The following is a 16,030-nucleotide window of genomic DNA, read 5'->3' as shown; positions in this document are numbered from 1 at the left end:
GCTTAAAAAAAGAAATAAATCACAAGGACACTAAAATTGATTGCAAAACAGAAATCCTAGAGAATAATAGAACAGATTATAATGAGGTGTGTTATGTATTCAATTATCCTCTTCCTGTGAACAAAGCAATTCCAAATCATTCAAAGATATATCAGGACATTCCTTTTTAACCTTTTTATTTTGAAATAACTTTAGACTTACAAAAAGTTGCAAAAACTTGTATAGGGTTCCTAAATGTCATTCCCCTCAATTTCTCCTAACAGGAACACCTTAGTTACATAACCACAGTTAATTATTAAAATAATGAAATTTACATTGATATAAAATAATCTGAGGGCCATATTCAAACTTTACAAATTGTCCCAGTAATGTCTTTTTTCTCAGTCCAAGATCCAATTCAGGATACCACCTAGCATTTAGTTGCCATGCCTCCTTAACCTTCTCCAATCTATGGCAGTTTCTCAGTATGTTTTTGGCTTTCATGACCTTAACATGTTTGAAGGGTTCAGGCCACTTATTTTGTACAATATTCTCCAGCATGGATTTGTCTGATTCTTTCTCATGATTATGCTGAGGTTGTGCATTTTTAGCAAGAATATCACAGAAGTGATGTTGGGCCATCAGGAGATACATGAGGACAACCTGTCTCGTTACTGTCAATATTAACTTTTTAATTTGGTTAAGGTGGCTCAGTGGAGAAGGCAATGGCACCCCACTCCAGTACTCTTGCCTGGAAAATCCCATGGACAGAGGAGCCTGGTAGGCTGCAGTCCATGGTGTCGCACAGAGTTGGACATGACTGATCGACTTCACTTTCACTTTTCGCTTTCATGCATTGGAGAAGGAAATGGCAACCCACTCCAGTGTTCTTGCCTGGAGAATCCCGGGGACAGGGGAGCCTGGTGGGCTGCTGTCTATGGGGTTGTGCAGAGTCAGACACAACTGAAGCGAGTTAGCAGCAGCAGCAGCAAGGTGGCTCAGATTGCAAAGAAACCGCCTGTAATGCAGGAGACCCAGGTTTGATCCCTGGGTCAGGATACCCTGGAGTAGGAAATGGTAACCCACTCCAGTATTCTTGCCTGAAGAATTCCATGGACAAAGGAGCCTGGCAGGCTACAGTCCATAGTGTCACAGAGTTGAACATGACTGAGCATAGCACAGCAAGGTGATTTGTCAGATCTCTATATTTTTTGTAACCAGCAAGTATTTTGTAGGGAGATATTTTGAGTCTACAAATATCCTATTTCTCATCATAGGTTTTCCTACTAATTTTTGTATTTATCAATAATTCTTGCCTAGGGACTTCCCTTGTGGTTCGGGGGTTTAAGACTTGGCCTTCCAATGTTGGGGGTGCAGCTTCAATCCCTGGTCGGGAAGCTAAGATTCCACATGCCTCACAGCCAAAAACCCAGAACATAAAACAGAAGCAATATTGTAACAATTCTGTAAGACTTTTTAAAAAATAATTCTTGCCTATAATTATTATTGTGGCATTTGTTCAATAATGATTTTTGATTTTTATCATTCTGTATTTGTAAATTATAATTCTATTATAAGGAAAGATTGTCCCTTATCCCTCATGTATTTGTTTGTTCATTTATTTATTTAGATCAGTATGAACTACTGGTACTTATTTTATTCAGTGAGTTCTAATCCATTACTAACTGGACTCATATTCATGCAACAGAAACAAAAATTTCTAAGTATCCTTTCAAATAGTGAGAGAACATTCCCCTCAAACCAACTACTAAAAAAATCCTGCACTTGATTGAAAGTGATTTTTAATTATTTCTCCTTTGGAATTTGTACTAATAAATGACAACCCACTCCAGTATTCTTGCCTGGAAAATCCCACGGACGGAGGAGCCTGGTTGGCTACTGTCCATGGGGTCGCAAAGAGTTGGACACGACTAAGCGACTTCACTCACTCACTTTCACCTGTTAAACAAAAATTTATCTCTCCTCCTATCCAAGAATGAAAGACCACATTTTCTCCTCATCACTATAGAAATTCTTTCCAAAAAGAAAAAAATTTTAATTCAAAGAAAAGGCAAATTCAGTTTCATTTTAATAGAACAAAAACAATAATACCAGGATATTAACAGCAAAAACCTACTGATTACCTGAAGCCCTGAATCACTGTCTTTGTTGTTGTTGTTAAAAATAAGCCTGGGGATACTTATTAAATCCTCAGTTCCTACTCTGCTGAAAGTCTTCACTTTTCTAATCCCCTCCACCTACACCAGAGCATAAGCAGGGAATTCAGAATATATGTATATATGGGGTGCTATAACTATTATACATACAAGTTAACTGGATAGATCTAATATCCACAAATGGAAGAAATAAAAGACATATCCTTGTGTACCATTATGAACTATGCCCATCCCATAATATTTGAGCAAGCATCACCATCTACATTGACACGAACCTTACAAAGACTAAAGAAAAAGAGAGGGCAGACAGGACTGCTAGCCAGAGAAGTGTCTCTGCTAAGAGTGCAATGTGTTCTCATTACAATGATACATACAATATATACTGTCTTTTAGTTGGAAAAGTGAAATGGTTAAAACACAAAAGCTGGGGACTGGCTTTCATGTATATGTACTACCATCAAGGTCTGGAAAGGCAAGACAGAAGGGGAAAAAGAAAAAAGGCCAGACCTTACTTAGATTTGACCCTTTAAAGCACACTTCTGGTACTGTTGCTTTTAAAAATTAAAGGAACAGGCTGAACACAGAATACAAAAGATCAGTATATCTAGAGACGGAACTGACCATGGAATTGATCATGACAGCATGTTAAGGTTTTGGCAATTTTTGAAGAGCTATGCTCAGATGGTAAAGAATCTGCCCACAATGTGGGAGACCTGGGTTCGATCCCAGGGTTGGAAAGCTTCCCTGGAGAAAGGAATGGCAAACCACTCCAGTATTCTTGCCTGGAGAATTCCAGGGACAGGGGAGCCTTGTGAGCTACAATCCATGGGGTTGCCAAGAGTTGGACACGACTGAGCAACTAACACACACATACACGTGACTTGCAAAAAAATACAAGAGAAATAATACTGGCCTTGTGATAAATGCCCTATTGCACTAACACAGAAACTAAGAATGTTTCCTATCACAACCCAGAAAATAAGAACCCGTACATTTGCCCATTCATCTGACCGTAGTAAATAAGCTCATTGCTGTTGCTGTTTAGTCACTAAGTCATGTTCAATTCCTTTCTGACCCCATCGACTGTATCCCACCAGGCTTCTCTGTCCATGGGATTTTCCAGGCAAGAATACTGGAGTGGGTTGCCATTTCGTTCTCCAGGGGATCTTCTGACTCAGGGATCAAATCTGCATCTCCTGCATTGGCAGGTGGGTTCTTTACACTGAGCCACCAGGGAAACCAAGCTCAAACCAGCTATCAAATCATAGCTGAGAAAACAAGAGGGCGTCATTGTCTTAGAGCCAGAAGGCAGGGCTCATTGGGGAACTGAAAGGTGGAGGAGACCTGGAATTCCAGGACCAGGAACCTCTCAGAAAAGGGCTGCTTTTGGTCTTCTTTTTTCACCTGTTCTACAGACACCTTGGGCTTCCCTGGTGGTTCAGTGGTAAAGAATCCATCTGCCAGTGCAGGAGACACAGGTTCGATGCTCAGGTCAGTTTTCTTGCCTGGGAAATTCCATGGACAGGGGAGCCTGGTGGGCCACAGCCCATGGTATTGCAAGGAGTCAGACACAACTTAGAGACTAAACAACAAGGCCTCAGGACATCTTCCCACGTCATGCCCTGCCTCCTGCCCTCAGCCCACTGATGGGTAAAAGGGATGTTCCCACGTGCACAACCATCCATGTGATACATTCCCTCCACCACTGCTGAGTCTTCTTTTATTTGCCTTCAGTTAAAGAAGAAGCTTAGAAACCTCACTCTCCACTCACATGCAGTTTTAACACAAAGCCTTAAATATGTTCTAAAACAAAAGTCAGCTTGGAATCTCAAAAGTGTCTATTGACTCCAGCATAGCAGATTCCTTTATCCTGTGCTGCCCCAAAGTTTTACTCTTTTTCAGCCAACACATATTACAGCCAAAGACTGTTACAGACACATTCAGTCCCTTCCCATTCAGACCCTAAAACCACAGGAGCGGCAATATGGCCATTTGCCCCAGGGTCATACTCTTGATAACAGGAGGAAAACAGAGTTAAATAAAAAGATGGTGAGACTTCCCTGGTGGTCCAGCAGCTAAGACTCGGTGCTCCCAATGAAGGGGGGCTGGGCTCGATCCTTAGTCAGGGAAATAGAGCCCACATGCTACAATGAAAAGATTCTAGATGCCACACCAAGATCTGGCGCAGTCTAACTAATTAATTAATTACTTAGAGGGCAAGTGGAGACAGTGCTAAAGGGTGACTGGGGGTAACTATGGGATCTGTTACAATTCCAGCAGCCTAGCTCAGCTGGTAAAGAATCCGACTGCAATGCAGGAGAACCCGGTTAGATTCCTGGGTCGGGAAGATCCGCTGGAGAAGGGATAGGCTACCCACTCCAGTATTCTTGGGCTTCCCTGGTGGCTCAGCTGGTCAAGAATCCACCTGCAATGTGGGAGACCTAGGTTCGATCCCTGGGTTGGCAAAATCCCCTGGAGAAGGGAACAGCTACCCACTCCTGGGTAGCTATTCTAGCCTGGAGAATTCCATGAACTGTAAAGCCCATGGGGTCACAAAGACTTGGACACGATTCAGCGACTTTCACTTCACTTATCAAAACTACCCTAAATAAACATGTGATATGAGGAAAAACTAAGGGGCTTCCCTGGTGGCTCAGATGGTAAAGAATCCACCTATAAAGCAGGAGACCCAAGTTCAAGCCCTGGGTCAAGAAGATACTGTGGAAAAGGGAATGGCAACCCACTACACTATTCTTCCCTGGAGAATTCCATGGACAGAGGAGCCTGACGGACTATATCTCATGGGGTCACAAAGAGTCAGACATGACTGAGCGACTAACACTTTCACTTCCATGAATAAAAACTGTTATTTTGCAAATGCAGCTTTAAATTTCTTGGCACCCCCCACACCTCCCATCCCAGTCTTTCCACAGCGTCCCACCCTAAATCCCTTCCTATAGAGATTCTGGAGCCCCTGTTCTTTAGAAGAACATTTGCATCCATTTGCCCTCTGGTACATGCTATAGCACCAGCAGCAAAGGTGGGTTGTTCCAGTGCCCTCGGACTTGGAAGGAGGATGGATAGGTGAGAAGCTGTTCCCAGCCATCCACCACCAGCTGGCTACAGGAGAAAGTCCTACTTCTCAGGTCCTGTGATGGTAGGCATTTATGTGCTTGCTGCTCAAATCTGACATGAACCAGACACATGGTTCATGCTTCCCTGTAAGTGATGGTTATGTTACTTCCCTAACACAGTAAGGAAACTGCTTCAGTGAGTTACCGCCTTTTTAATAGGGCTACTAACTTCAAGCAAAGGCTGTGCCTAAAGTAATGCTATCAGAACCAACCATCTGTGTCCTGCCTTTCATAATTCCATGTTGGACAAGATTCCTGGATCAAACACTGCTGAGCAACAGCTGGAAGGACCAAATGACGCAAGAGAGGAAAGTTTTTCTTTTCCTTGGCTCTCAGTGGGTGCCCCTCTAGGACACAAGTTCTCCAGTCACTACCTCCCACCAGCTTCCATGACATTGAAGGGGAGCTGCCTTTTCCACTGTGTCTTACATAAGCAAACAGGTTTTGGATTGGGCATTGAATCCTTTGCTGATGAAGCTACTCCCGATAAATTGAAGTGAAGGCAAAGAGCCACGGCTGAGCCAATTTGGAAGCATTAAAGCTTGCAGGAGACACAAATATGAAGCAGAGTCAACTCTGTGAGCTAGACCTACATAGGAAAGCATTCAGAGGAAAGAACTTAAATTCCTGGTGTCCTTTAAGGAGGAAAAATTTTATACTTCCATGCATTTTATAAGAAAATGAACAGTGAAGGATCATGTATTGTAATACAAACAGAGCATCACAAAGGGAACCTCAGCCTTAACCAGAATTATTCTTAACAAGCAAAGTATATTTATGTGTTACCTATAAAAATAAGTGTGTGTGTTTTTTTTTTTAATGATAGGAAAAGTAGTCACAGAGACAGAATCCAGAGAAGCATAATCTGGATGTACCACTGTGATAGGCTCAATAATATATAGATTAAGAACTATGTATTATAATAACAACTGTATATGAGCAAAGTATGATGTCAAGCGAGTCAGAAAGGGAGACGGTATAGCCCAAGTTCATGTGTGTGAGGTATTTGCTTTGAAAAGAGTCACCCCATATAAACTGATGAAGCCACCAATAGCTCCGTTATAATCTCATCATTTCTCAGTTCAAAAATGAGAGACAACCACTGCATTTGTTTTTTATTCTGGGGGAAAAAAATAGTGGCAAGTTGGTTAAGAACAGTTGACTACTGCAATTCATGCCCATCTTCAGGCAGGCTTTTAGCATGACCTATGAGGACAGAAATGGTCCTTCAATGCCCCAGAGTGTCTCTTACTCATCTAATGGGAAAGAGACTTTGGAGAATATAAGAAATACCATAGTTTAGGTTGGAGTATGTTTTTGTTCTGTTTTTCAGATATCCTTTTGTCATTTTTAAGAGCCATTATGGGTTTATTTGCTTTTAATGCAGCCTAAAAGTAAAACTGTTTTTAAAGTAGAGTTGGGTAAATGGAATCAGCACTAGGGAAGTGTGAATGAGAATGTGAACAGCGGGAAAAGTCAAGATTAAGACGGAGAAAAGAACTATGGGGGAAGATGACCAGAGCATGTCTGTACTAAGAAAATCAGAAAAGTGAGACTCTGCTCTAGAGATTTTTGGGACAAACCATGGCCTGTTACTTGTCTCTACACATTAGCCCTAACATTTGATATCCAAAGGCCCAATGGCTAATGGTTACCATTCATTTAAAGTCTAGAGAAAATAAATAAATAAAGTCTAGAACGCCGCTATGTCATGAGCTTTCTGCAAAGAGGGAAATGTTCTATTCTGTGTTGTCCAACCTGGTAGCCACTAGCCGCACGTGGCAACTGAGTACTTAAAATGTGATCAGTGCAATCAAAGGAATGAATTTCTAATTTTAATTTTAATTAGTTGCAAATAGCCACATGTAGGCTTATCTAGAAAAGAGATTGTAATTAATTTCAAAGGCTTGTTTAGAAAGGTCACTTCATTTATGTTTTAATAGCTTTCACACACAAGCACTAAATAAGATTCCATAGCAGACATAACTCCTGCTGCCTGCTCCATCTCACACTTTTTGCTCTTATAATTAATTATCTGGCTCATTATCTGTTGAAAGTCTCTCTTCAAAGTCAGAAGCTCCAGGAGAACAGTACTGGGACTATCTTATTCACCTCTCTATCTTGACTGGGAAAGAGCCTGGCACTTTGTACACTCAATAAACATCTGTTGACTGATCAGACCTCACAGAAGCAAGTCAAAAAGGAAGCATGTTCCCTGAAAGGGTCATGTCTAGAAAGACGCTCCTGCAAACCTGGGTCTCATTTTTAAAAACCATTTCCAAGTTGTACAGATCAATAGTATTCATGGTAGATAACCGAATCTTTCCCCCTTTTAATTTTCTTCTACCCATTTTTCACACAAAAGTTAATATTTCTCACCACAGGATTCACCCATTCAATACTACCTCTTTGTGTTAAAAATTCCATTTATTTCATGACTTTCCTAAAATGAACAACTTCTAAACCAACATGCATTCCTTTTATTCTTCCCCTCAAATCACTTCATGCTCACTTACTTGGTATTTCATAAGCTAAACACAGGGCACCCAGATGCAGACTGGTTAAAAATGGTCTATACCATCTTTCTGACTGCTTTACTTACAAAAGATATTTGTATGTAAAAGCACATCTGTGTATATATAAAGCACATGTGTATATACATGGATACACACACCTTCATACAGACACAGGCATATAGACATGCACATATATACCTACACATATATACCTACACACACATATACACTCCATTGGACTTTCAATTATCAAGACCTTTACTCTGCACTATATTTATCCACCAAGTTCTACTTTTAAAGCCATGCAATCTGTCAGAAAGAACTGGATTGGAATTCTAACTCTTTTGCCTTTTAGATATGCACCCTTGAGCAAGTTATTTAGACACTCTGAGCTTCAGTTTTATAAATCTATTGAAAGTATTAGATAGAATACTGGCTTAGAAAGCAACTACATGAAGGCATACAAGATTTGAAATGAGCAGAACCTGAAAGTTAAAAGCTGATTTAAGGGAAAGCTATTAAATGGGGATTGAAAAAACAAAGAGACATGTCACAGTGAGAAGAACTCATTCAAAAAATACATTTCTATGCCTGATAAACACTGAAAGAAAGGTCTTTCTCTGCTCTTTAGAAATGGTCCAACCCATTTCTCTGCAGAATCATAATAATTTATGTTATCTATAACTACGGCTAATCAGTCATCTGTTTATCTTTGAAGTTATTAAAAATCCCCAGGCCACTGACTATTCAGCCTCCAAAGCTCACCTTTGGTAAATTGGATTTCTAGCCCCTTGGCCTATTCTAGAACTTCTTCAACACTCAGGGGGCATTTATAAATAGAACCAAAGTAAATAACAGCTTTAACAGCCTCTATAAAGAATCCAAGGTATGTAGCAATAAAGTACTCCTTTAAAAAGTTAACCCCTGTATTTTGTTTCTAGACTCCCTGGTAGAGATGTACATAAAGAGCCAAGATCCCAGGAAATCATGTCAACAGGGAAAAGGGGAAGATCAAAGCACCCATCCATACCTCAGCTTCCTGCAGGGTCCCATGGTTTAGGCACACCATGTCCGGGCAAGTGATGGGAGACCCACATCCTTCTCGGATTGCCAGCTGCATGTACTGTTTCAGACACTAGAAGTTAAGAAGAAAAGAGACAATTACCCACCACATTACAGAAGCCCCAAGGTTATATAACTGCCACTGCCTATTCTTCCTTAATTGGCAGTCCTAGGGCTCCTGCACTCAGGAAACCAAAGTTATCATGAGTGTGAATACTAAGTGCCATCACTCTGGAAAGAACACAGAGACAGGTAATTAATTATGTATGACTTCATTCTAAGAATATTGAGTTTATCCAAGGTAACAAGTCAAATTCCTGTATGCTCACACATTTTATTCACCATAGATTGGGAAAAGGAGAAACACTCTCTTGCACCAATGGCAAAAGCCTTCTCTGTACTTCAAAAAGAAAAAAAACTCATATAATTTCCTATCTCCATTTTTACCCAGAGGTCCTCTCTCTCAAAATTTGCCCAGAAGTAGAATTCATGTCAAGCTCACCAAACAGAATCAAAATAAGATTAAGGCACTGGCTTATCTACAAATACTCTCAGAAGCAAATACACCTGGAAAAGGAAATGTTAAAGACAATTTGAGACCCTCAAATTGAGACCCTCAAATGAGACCCTCCAAGAACTGTGGGCCTTTGGCAGATGCTAAAATGGAGGGGGTTTGAGTAGAATCTGAGAAAAAAAAAAAAAATACATAGGAAATAAGAAACCTAGAGAGAAGTGATACAACATGAAGGACAAACGTGTCACTAGTAAAAGCATAACTAGTAAATAAATCCTAATGACATAATTGTGAAGTCTTTTCCTTTCGTTGACCATCTTTATGCATTTTCCCCATCTGAATCTAAAACTATCACAACTTTACTATTTCAGAAGAATAATCATGTATTCATATTTATCTGTTGAAATTACTGCTACAACGTACTAATGAATTAATGACTAAGGCAAACCATTTAAACCAAATTTTTTACTCTCTAAATATTTAAAAATTCCCTTCTTCAAGGAGTCAATCATTTTTATCACAGAGAAAACTAGAAAATAGCCTCATTATCCAAAATAGAAAAACTCATCAGTAAATTATGCTAAATTCCAGCAACTGAATGCTGAGGAATCAAGAAAAGTACTTTCAAATGATGTTTAAAGACAATGGGGAAATGCATATGATTTAGTATGAACTGGGGAATAAAAGATGATTTAGTATGAATTGGAAAATAGACAATATCTGAGAGCAGAGTCCTCTTAAGTCACTCTTCCCCTACAATCGACCATAATCGATATAATATTTTAATTTTCATTTTTTTGCTCAAGAGAAGAGTGAACATTCACTTGGTCTTGGGGTTACTGAGCCAAATATGGGCTCCAGTATGAGGAAGAATGAGTCAAGAAAGCAGCAGCAAGAAAACGTGAGGAAGAATTTCAATGCACAGGCAAAACTCAAGAGGAAGTATACAAGTGGCTCAAGAAAAATAATGTCACGCTAAGGGACACATGAGTAAATGATGCAAAGCCTTGTCCACCCAGCTCTGCTTCTGAGCACCTCTCGACCTTCCAGCTGCCACTAGATCCCAGCCGCCACTTGAATTGAACTAGAAAGTGAAAATGTATGGTCTCTAGGCTTAAGGGGAAGACATCTGAGAAAAACAACGTGAATGGTACAATGAGCATCGAATCCTAATTCCTGGGCTCTAGCCCCAGCGCCACGCTATCAGCTGACAATGGGAACATTACCTAAACCATGACCCAGACTGGCCTTCCTTCATTTTTAAAAAATGTTTAATTGGAAGATAATTGCTTTACAATAGTGTTTCTGCCATACATCAGCAAAAATCAGCCACAGGTACGTACATGTCGCCTCTATCGTGAACCTCCCTCCCACTTCCCACCTCAACTCATCCCTCAAGGTTGTCACAGAGCACCCCTTCGAGCCCTCTGTGACATACAGCAACTTCCCACTGCTATTTCACATCTGTTACATGTTACATATTTTACATATGGTAATGTATATGTTTTTATGCTACTCTCTCAATTTCTGACACTCCCTTCATTTTTAAAATGGGGATAATAATACCTATTATGGTTACTTCTCAGGGTTTAAAACACTCACACACACAAACCCAGAATTTTGTACGTGGAAGCCCTTTGGAAATGTGCAAACTGCAGAATACTTAGTCATATTTTTACTGCATTTCACATGGTCTTGGTCTTGGCTGTAAAGAATCCATCTGCAATGAAGGAGATCCCGGTTCGATTTCTGGGTTGGAAAGATCCAACGGAGATAAGATAGGCTACCCACTCCAGTACTCTTGGGTTTCCCTGGTGGCTTAGCTGGTAAAGAATCCGCTTGCAATGTGGGAGACCTGGGTTCGATCCCTGGGTTGGGAAGATTCCCTGGAGAAGGGAATGGCTACCCACTCCAGTATTCGGGCCTGGAGAATTCCATGGACTATGTAGTCCATGGAGTCACAAAGAGCCGGACATGACTGAGCAACTTTCACTCACTCAGTCACCTAGTCTTAGACTTCCAGTAACTTTGTGGAGAAATGTTAATCGTTTAGTCTTGTGAGATTATTCTTTCTCTGCTCCCTTCAGGAAACCAGTTAAACCACTTGTGGTAGAGAAGTTCCATAACAGAGCAGACATTTACAACAGAACACACACCTCTATTCAATTCTCTCTGTAGAACTATTTGCATCTATAGACAAGACTGAAATAGGAACTAAAGAGACTATGTGTATCTTTAAAAGCAAAAAAAAATTCATTTCAACTTTTATTGTAAATTTGTAAAGCTGAAATCTAAGCTATCCCAAGACTTTATAATGGATGCTCTATTTGCTAAGGAAATGCTCTTAGGAAGGCTGCAACCACAATATATAAACCAATGAATTTTGAAGCTTCCCACGAAGTCTCTCCTGGCCATGATATTTTCTGACCCATGCTTCGAGGAGAGAAGTTAGAACTGTGTACACTGACTACAGGCTGTAAGTATAAGATCCCTTTTAAAAAAATTATGAGAAATAGTGGTTCAAGACAGAACTTTGCAAGTGCAAGTTGCAAAGTGATGGTACAGCACAGGCACCCGACACTCCATCACTAAGGGCGTTTCTACTGAAGGCAGAGAGGGAAACAACCAGCTCTACTGAATTTTCAAGATATGTAATGAATTTTCATTACATATCTTACATTAGCTTTCACTAAAATTTAATCTCCCTCTCTTCTTTACTACCTCTGGCTAAAGCACAAAAGAACCAAAAGCAATCACATGAACCCCTGTGCATGTTACACAAAGCATACCTACGTAAAATGGTTAACAATTCTGGGAGAAATGGAATCGAGCTTGTAAATAAAAACAGAGAAACACGGAAAAAAGAAAATATTATTATTTAGTCACATTTTAAAAAATCACATGCCATTAAACAATGGCATTAAACAGAAGTCTAAATAGGCAATTTTCATAAGAGCTAATATATTCTAAGGGAAAATGTTTCAAAAATTGAACTTTTCAAAAATCTTGATGACACAAGAAAGAAACGATTTCTCCTTTGAAAGCATCAAAGTTTCACTTAGTTTGATAGAACACAGAAGCATTTTCAGGCCGTTAAGAGCATGTGTAACAATAAGGATTGTTCCTCAAAATCATTCCACAGCACTCAAAGACTCAGATGAGATTTAATCAAGGATTTAACCATCAAACATCTGTTGAGCCAGATGACCTGTCTGTTTCAACCCTGAAAGTCTACGAATTATGTAGTCTTTCCATAAAGGGGTTTCTTCTAGGTCCCTTTCAAGGATGCTATTTTCCAATTTATCAAAGGGCATTCTTCATGAGGTATTCTCATCTATCAAGTAGACATGGCACAAGAGCTACAACATTCAGACAAAGCTATGTATCCACCACCAGAATTACAGTATGCACGTGTGTGTGTGTATGTATAATATATACAAACACACATACACTGTACAATTGTTCTGTGTCACTAGGTTATATCTTAAAGATTTTTCTTCTAAGAAAAAAAGCACTACCATGAATTTGGTTGATGGAATTGAATTTGAATTTTTAAGACTAAAGTACCAGCTCTAAAGTCTCCTCTGCATTTTGGGCAAGTCATTAACCTCTCTCACTGCAGCACTCACTATTATAAAATGGGACAGTAACACCTGCCTAACCTACTCTCAGGGAAGTGGAGAGTCCTCCATGAGAAAAAAATACATGAAAACTGAGAGAGGCAGCAAATGTAAAGAAGGTATGGAATAGATGTCTCTAAACTCTAGGCAGGCACGCAGAAATCAAAGTCTCAGAAGGGATGCAACCCCCAGACTTCCCTGGTGGTCCAGCAGTTAAGAATTTGCCTGCCAAAGCTGGGGACACAGGTTCGATCCCTGGTCTGGGAAGATCTCACATGCTGCAGGGCAACTAAGCCTGTGGGCCACAACTACCCAGCCTGTGTTCTAGAGCCCATGCTGTGCAAAAAGAGAAGCCACCGCAGTGAGAAGCCCGAGCTCTGCAACTGGAGAGCGGCCCCTGCTAGCCGTAACTAGTGAAGGCCCCCATGTATCAACGAAGACCCAGCACAGTCAAAAATAAATAAATAAGTTGATTTTTTTTAAAAAGAGAGATGCGACTCCAAGAGGATGGGGAGGGGAGGTAAGAGGATAATAGGTTTGGTTGCGAGAAAAGGGGTAAGACGTGCCATTAATTGAAAATTTACATTGACCACCAGGACCCTGGACACCTCTAGATGCAGGGGCTGGGGTTCTGAAGGCAAAGGAGAGCTGGCAGCCCACATGGCTTGAAGCTGAGCTGGTGACGTATTGACCTAGGGTTTCCCATCCCTTGCTCAGCGATGGCTGGGAAAGGAGGTGATAAGGGGAAAGTCTTAAAGGCCAAAATCTGGACTGGCCTTGAGTAAGTATCTGTTTTGCTTTTTATCTTTGCTGGTACAAGGCTGTACACTAAAATGGATATTTAATAAAATGGAGACTAACGCTTCTCAGCCTCAGGACACAATTACATCACAATGTCTCAAATGTGTTCTAAATAACAGCTCTTACTGAAGCCAGGATTCTGCTTACTTCGGTTCAGACTACGATGTCTGCACAGGATCCAAGTATAAAGCCTTCTTTGTTAGATGCTGTTGACTTAAATTGTTAGTAAACTCAAGATGGTATCTCTCCCAATTCAAAAGTCTCTTAACACACCCAGGACATCCTGGCTTGGACACATATAATGGTCCAAAAACATTCAAATAAATCAACAAGCCATAGCTAAGCAGTAAGTCGTTTCCTGGTATAGCGTGATCCTAAAATTTTTTTCTTATAAAAACCCTTTCAGAAACCTTGGCTTTTCGCAGATATTATATTACTAGTGACAGGGATCCCCTTCATACCTCTTTGCCAACCACGACATCAGAGGACTGATAAGAAAACCCAGTCAAACAATAAGCCATAACTAATGTTAAAAAGAGACCTGAGTTTTACATTTCTTATCCTTAAGCGTCTCTGATACGAGGAAGCCTTGTCTTGGACCCCAACTTGATACAACGCCCAGCTTGTCCACTCTCACAGACCTTGGTGCCTAGCTAACACAGTACGTTTCAAACCGGGTGCAAAGGTGCATTCCTGGGAGCTTAGTTCTCCATGCCAAGAGTTTTTCCCCCCCGTTTTATGTTTATTTAATGATATGAATAAAAGAGAACACCCATTTCTCCTCAATCTCAATGCTCACACTTGTGTTTGCGCTGCGGTTCTGTTTTTCCAAGTAGGCATACTTTCGCTGTCAGAGGCAGATAAAATAAAACTATGGAGGAGGTGTCTGGGCCAAGTGTAAGCTGTACAAATCAAGATTCCAGCACAGAAAGGTGGCACGATTACTGAATTGCTACTTGTTAACTGGAACACACCAAACTCAGAACCTAAATGTTAAAAGTGATTTAGTGGAAACTAAACACCATCCTTCACATTAATGTTAAGTTAATGTTAACTTAAATTTCACTGGTCTATAAAGTGAAGATAGGAAAAGACAGGGAAACCTGATGTGCTGCAGTCCATGGGGTCACAATAAGTCAGATATGACTTAGTGACTGAACAAAAACAATTTTAGTTAATATTCAGCTTATGCATTTACTCTGATGTTCTTAAGAGATACAAGTCTAAATGTGCTTAAACTGATATGTTTGTATCAGGTTAAGGGAGACCAAAATAAATTTTTTTATTTTATTTAAATTTTAAAATATCTCAGTATTGGGGTTCAAATTATTTTCCCCTCCAAAGGAATCCACATAAATTCATCAGAAGGTAGCAAACAGTAGGGCTGGGGGCATGGCATTTTCCCTTGAGGACGTATCAGAACAACAGGCCCTACAAAGAGGATTTTATAGACTATACAACGGCCTCCTCTCCCTCAATTCTCTGAAAGACTTGGATTTTCCTCCCTACTGGCCAATAATCCCATCAACACCTTAGGTAATACCAGATGCTAACAACTGAAGCATGTTGTACATGAAAAGCTGTATCACCCTGCATTGCAGGAGACTGTGAACTTACGTCTCCCAGGGCAAGGTCTGCGTCAAGGTCTGGATCATATCTTATGTCTTCATATCCTCTAGAAATACCCATCAAAAGCATCTGGGACATGGTAGGCAGTTAGACCTCTGCAGGAGCTGGAAGCCAGAATCTAGCAGCTTTGCAGCAGAAGTCAGCTCCCATCACTGAAATGTAAGCCCATCCACCTGCAATCTTTGGGTTTTCTCCTTTGACACATATGAGCCACTTCCACCTCCAGGGCCAACACTACTATTTTCTAGTTTCCATTCCCTGCTGCCTTTCAGGAAATTTACCCTCTTGATCATCTATTTTCTTTCTTGCATCTTGAATTGTTCCCTGAGTTCTCCTTCAGCAGTTAAACATGTCTAAAAACATTTTAATTTAAAAAAAAAAATAATAATGAAACAGTAAAGAAAATAGCTTTCCCTTACTCCTCTTGCTGGCTTTATACTGCCATGTTCATTCCTGTCATTCCTTATATGCATATACATGTATATAAATATGTACATGGGCTTCCCTAGTGGTTCAGTGGTGAAAAACCCGCCTTTCAATGCAAGAGATGTGGGCTCAAACCTTGGGTAGGGAAGATCCCCTGGAGAAGGAAATGGCA

General features: G+C 40.3%; 1 protein-coding gene across 2 annotated transcripts in view; it reads right to left on the bottom strand.

Moving 5' to 3' along the window:
• The window catches only part of RNF144B (ring finger protein 144B), a 145,988-nt gene that overhangs the window by 28,025 nt on the left and 101,933 nt on the right, over positions 1 to 16,030 (bottom strand). For both annotated transcript variants that reach the window (XM_055570743.1, XM_055570742.1), the window contains exon 3: positions 8,837 to 8,941. In XM_055570743.1, the coding sequence (XP_055426718.1) occupies positions 8,837 to 8,941 (105 nt within the window). The remainder of the gene's footprint in view (positions 1 to 8,836; positions 8,942 to 16,030) is intronic.

Source organism: Bubalus kerabau, chromosome 3 (assembly GCF_029407905.1).
Source record: "Bubalus kerabau isolate K-KA32 ecotype Philippines breed swamp buffalo chromosome 3, PCC_UOA_SB_1v2, whole genome shotgun sequence".
NCBI classification, from domain to species: Eukaryota; Metazoa; Chordata; class Mammalia; order Artiodactyla; family Bovidae; genus Bubalus; species Bubalus kerabau.
This window is presented reverse-complemented; position numbering and strand designations above follow the sequence as displayed.